The sequence below is a fragment of the Etheostoma cragini genome, chromosome 22, assembly GCF_013103735.1.
Source record: "Etheostoma cragini isolate CJK2018 chromosome 22, CSU_Ecrag_1.0, whole genome shotgun sequence".
Taxonomy (NCBI): Eukaryota; Metazoa; Chordata; class Actinopteri; order Perciformes; family Percidae; genus Etheostoma; species Etheostoma cragini.
Window position 1 is genome coordinate 9,391,937 of NC_048428.1, and position 5,333 is coordinate 9,397,269.

Here is a 5,333-nt window from a genome sequence, read left to right on the forward strand (position 1 = left end):
CCCCCCCCCCCCCCCCCAAGACAAACAGAAACTTTAAAAGGAGTGGTTTGAGCTGTTGGTGACAGCAACATTTACACACCACCGAGTTTTATTCACTGGGCTTCCTCTCTGAAAACATGAGCACAGATTTCTCCATGAACGCAGAGGAGAGCCCGGAGCCCTGTAAGGCAGAAGTTGAGGGTAGGTTGAGTATTATTTTTGTGTGTGTGTGTTTTTTTTTTTTTTTTTACACTATTGATTAATCGACACACAAGACTTTATTGCTTGTGTGTGTTTCTTCTCGTTTAGGGAGTATTCCCGGCTGGCTCCAGGGCACACTGCTGCGCAATGGCCCCGGAATCTTTTCTGTGGGGGACACCAGCTACAACCACTGGTTTGATGGGATGGCTATAATGAACAGCTTCGCCATAAAAGATGGTTTGTCTCCAAGTTTGTTTTACAGTTGTTGCTCTGTGATTGCATGTCAGTGAAGTGAGCAGCACGTTAAACACACAAACATGTTTGTTTTTTTCTGCCAACAGGGGAAGTGACCCACAGAAGCAGATATCTAAGAAGTGACACCTACAAGTCTAACATGGCTGCAAACAGAATAGTTGTATCTGAAATGGGAACAATGGCGTACCCAGACCCAAGCAAGAATTTTATTTTCAAGTAAGCATGCTCTTCATTTTTATTCAAACCACATTTTAAGTATTGTATTCCTCTTAAAGTAGTCTTATTGAATTTATTACATAAGAATTTATTCTAATGTATTGTAATATTTGTTTGCCATCATCTAACATTCATAGGTATCCATTCTTGACTGTTCTGTAACATCGTCAATGACATTTCACTTGTGGGTGTGTGTGTGTTTGGGTGGGGGGGGGGTCAATCAGATGCAAGCAACTAACAGTTTTGTCGAAGATCTTTAATATGAGGATCATCAGTCTTTTGAGAAACTCTTAACTGTTTCAATTCCTATGATGCAAATTAGTCCACACATTTCTACATGACCCTCACTATGAACACATTAGGTCATTTGTGTTGGTTAACCCCCTTTCCCCCTTATAGCATACCTTCTTCTTACTTTCCAGGGTGATTACCTTTCTCAACCACACAGTGCCCGACTTTACTGACAACGGCGCCAGCAATTTCATGAAATACGGAGAGGACTATTACGCCACCTCTGAAACTAACTACATCCGCAAGATCGATCCTGTGACACTGGAAACTCAGGACAAGGTAACATCCTCCACCGATCTTGACCACTCACCAATGATCACCATTTAGATCCCATTCAGATTTCAGAGGTAATGAGTTGCTGAACTGTCTCACACAGGTGGACTACCTGAAGTACTTGCCGTTAAACTTGGCTACTTCACATCCACACTACGACAAAGTGGGCAACGCATATAATTTTGGGACTTCAATAGCAGAGAAGGGCAAGACGAGATACCTACTGTTCAAAGTCCCTGCTGATCCTAAGAAAGGTATAAACCCAAATGACCTGCTCTACTTGTCCTCAGTGCGTCTCTTCCTATCAGCTGTACTTTGTCAAAGATGTAGAAGTTAAAGTACAACACGAGATTATGCATCTTTAAGCATCATTTTCTTTAACTTTTACTTTAAACCTTCAGAAAAAGGCAAGAATGTCCCTGCGTTGAAGAATGCGGAGGTGATCTGCACAGTTCCCTGCCACTCCATGCTCACACCCAGCTACTACCACAGCTTCGGCATGACGGACAACTACTTCATCTTCCTCGAGCAGCCTTTGAAACTGGACATCCTCAGGATGGCCACTGCCTACATGAGGGGATCCAACTGGGCGAGCTGCATGAAATTCTTTCCCGAGGAAAATGTAAGTTAGTTTATTGTACAGTATGCTGTTCTTTACATTTATGTTATTGGACAAAGTAGGTCACAGCTGAAGATATCAAAGTCTACCAGCATTATGGACAGAAAACCTGGGATGACATAACTGTTAATTTCTTCAACAGACTCTAATCCACCTGATAGACAGAAAGACTGGCAAAGAGGTTGAGACAAAGTACTACACAGGGGCAATGGTCATCTACCATCACGTGAATGCTTTTGAGGACGAAGGTCATGTAATCTTCGATGTCATTGCGCACAGCGACAACAGCCTTTATGATGATTTCTACCTGCGCAAGCTGAAGGAAATCAATAACGACCCCTACTCCAAACCAAAATACAAACGATTTGTACTTCCCATCCAGTCAGACAAGGTGGGATTAAAAAGAAAAATGAAATTAATTTCATCCTGAAATTTAGAGAAGACATTCCTCTAACACTTTATTTTTACTTTTTGACTGTTTTTTTGCAGGGAGTGGCAGTTGGAGAGGACCTCGTCAAACTCAAGTACACAACAGCCAGCGCTGTGAAGGAGAAAGAAGGCAAACTGATGTGCCAGGCAGAGGTGTTATGGCAAGGTAAAACCAATGCCACTCAAATAGACTCTTACAACAATCTAGTATGTCTTACAGTATGTCTTCTTTTCAAACATACACATTTATTCTTTTCCTACCAGGTTTGGAATTGCCCAGAATCAATTATGATTTCAACGGCAGAAGGCACCGCTTTATCTACAGCAACAGTGTGGAGGAGTCTGCACTGACAAAAGAGGTCAAATTCCCTATTGTTTTTAAATGTGGTTATTGCAGAACAGCACTGGTGAGAACATCCGTCTAAGTGTTATTTGCCAAGAGAGACCCGAAACTTGAAGAACTGAGATTTTATTGGGAAACAGATTTTTCCTGGCAGCATTGTTTTTACAGTGGTAGGAGCAAATTGCAGAACTGAGAATTACCAGTTGTTACAACAGAAGGTAGGAAACACTTTGTTGTTGTGAGAATTACTGATCGCTCCAACAAAGACCAAACCCCTTGATGACTGAGGCTGTAATGCGCACATGTCCTTTCCGTTGGGTGCACTTGTACATCAAGGTACTTTAAACAATTGAAAGAAGTGATAAACTCAGTGAGACTTTTGAGTAGCAAAGCCCTTTGAAAAGAGCTTCCCTTGCGTCTCACTGCATACCCACAGGGCAGAGGTATAGTGTCAGCAAAGAGGAAGGAACAAAAAGGAAACATCCTGTTAGATATTTTTATTCATTCCCACGTGGCGTAGAATTTCGACACCAGAATTTTAAGGTTGTTTGTGATATGAAAAGCAGGACGAGCAAAAGGAAAGCTTGAAACCTTATGAACATGTCACACCAACTATGAACATTTATGTAATTTATTTGATGAAATATGTTTGTCAGTTGTATGATCTAATTATTTAGATTATTTAATTATTTAATTTGCATACCCAAGAGAAAAAAAATGTAAATGCAAACACAAATGCAGTCATCACACTCTAATTCCATGCCATCTTAATCTAAAGAACGGGACCAAGTATTAATAAGCATTAATAAGAACCTATTTCAAGAGCATTGTTTGCATTATTCAGATCAATACCTCAGAGCATTGCCTTATTGTGAGCCCGTAAAACATCATTTAGGCCCTTTTCTTAATTAACTCAACGGATGGCTATTTAGTATAAGCGCCCTTTTTTAGTCACTGTGAGGATAGTCATCCAAGCCTATACTTGGAAAAAGTTGTTCCCAGTTCTGACAGTACTAAGAAGGTCTATTTTACACATTGATAGCTGAAGTAAGTATATGGCTTGCAGTTGGGGCAAAGTACTGCACAAGTACATTCTACAAGATAAGCTCTTTATGCAAGGTTCAATTAATGGAAATTTAGAGCAGAGAGTCTTTGAGGACAGTGATCTTGTTGTGATGATGGCAGAGTGGCTAAAGCCCTTTAGTAACACGGTTACTGTTGTTTCTCATAACATCTGGCTGTGAATTACTCTATTCAGATGACACATGTGCTTAATATGCCGAACTGGGAATTTTTACTGCGATGTGCTCTGAGCATTTCGTTTGAGCCAGCAAATGCAACAAGGGGATACAATAGTGTCCCTGTTTGGTCGAACCATTAACATGCTTATTGAAAATCTGCTTGCATTTGCGTGATTTCCCTTCCAAAGTAGCTCCAAAACGTTTTTCATTTTGTGTGTTTTTTTGTTTTATAATTGAGTGGGAACTGTTGCTGTCTCCTATATCTGTAAATAATTGTTGATCACAAGCTGAAGGCGTTATCAGAGAAGTATACTTTAGTGCTTTGTGGTGGTCTGTTTGTACATGCTGAGTACAAAGCATGTCTTAATTATTCATCCTAATCTATTCATTTACTGTAGATTGCCAAGTTGGACACAGAAACCAAGGAAATGGTTTGCTGGAGTGAGGACAACTGCACGCCGTCAGAGCCCGTGTTCGTCCCAAGACCAAATGGAGAGTCAGAGGACGATGGTGAGAATACTGTGTGATGTGCATGTACAATGTATGACATGTATATACAGTGTGCTGTGTGTAAATGCTACTATATGTCATCTAAAGTACAAATGGATAGGAATAATGGCCTGAAGAAAATAACTCACTCACAGATTACGTCTGTAATGACGAAACCGTATGTTTAATTATTAAGTGTATTTTGGGGTAAGTTTGAAAACCTGTTGTCGTCTATGTAATTACTTTGATTTTTTTAATATTGTGCTTTTCACTCTAACAATAACCTATTTCTTTCCATTTGCAGGTGTGGTCTTAGCTTCAGTTATTAACTCCAACCCAGGCCAGTCTTGTTTCTTACTTATTCTTGATGGCAGAACATTAAAAGAAGTGGCTCGAGCATACGTGAAAGCTACGCTCCACAGGGATATGCATGGCTTTTTTATCCCACATGGAAATTAGTTAGTTATTATGTAAAAAATATATCTTTGGAGAACTTCCAAAAAACGGTCCTTTATGACACAGTAATCTATTTGAACACCGAAAAACCCACTGCGGAACCCAGTGTTCAAATCATATTGAGCACGTAGATGATTTAATGTATTACCTCATCTCTGTAAAATTATCGTGATTGCCTCAAAGCATATTTTATTGCTATGTTTATATAAAAACATAATTCAGATTTAGGATTTTGCCTGGATCAACTATGTCACTTAAACATGTATATATCACGGGTTGTTCTGTAATCCACATTTTTCTAGTGCTATGAGATCAATGTTCTTGTGCTCATTCTTTTTCTTAAAACAATAAAACATGTAAAGTGCTGAGATGTACTCCCATTCTTAAGTTCCACACAAATATAGGACTGAACCCCTGAACACCTGTCAAAGCCCCTGGTTTTCAATTCCCTAGTATTACAAACCACTAATATGTTAATCTAAGAAACCTCTCACCTGTTCATCTAAAATAGGGACACTTCAAAAGGTTGCATTGTTGTGTC

At 39.7% G+C, this 5,333-nt stretch overlaps 1 protein-coding gene across 1 annotated transcript; it reads left to right on the forward strand.

Moving 5' to 3' along the window:
* Positions 1–46: 46 nt before the first annotated feature.
* Positions 47–4,807, forward strand: bco1 (beta-carotene oxygenase 1). Its single transcript, XM_034861762.1, has 11 exons — positions 47–180; positions 289–417; positions 522–651; positions 1,074–1,221; positions 1,319–1,469; positions 1,617–1,837; positions 1,977–2,225; positions 2,324–2,429; positions 2,528–2,622; positions 4,246–4,357; positions 4,641–4,807. The coding sequence occupies exons 1-11, from the start codon at positions 117–119 to the stop codon at positions 4,793–4,795; spliced, it is 1,560 nt and encodes a 519-aa protein (XP_034717653.1). The 5' UTR covers positions 47–116; the 3' UTR covers positions 4,796–4,807.
* Positions 4,808–5,333: the final 526 nt, after the last annotated feature.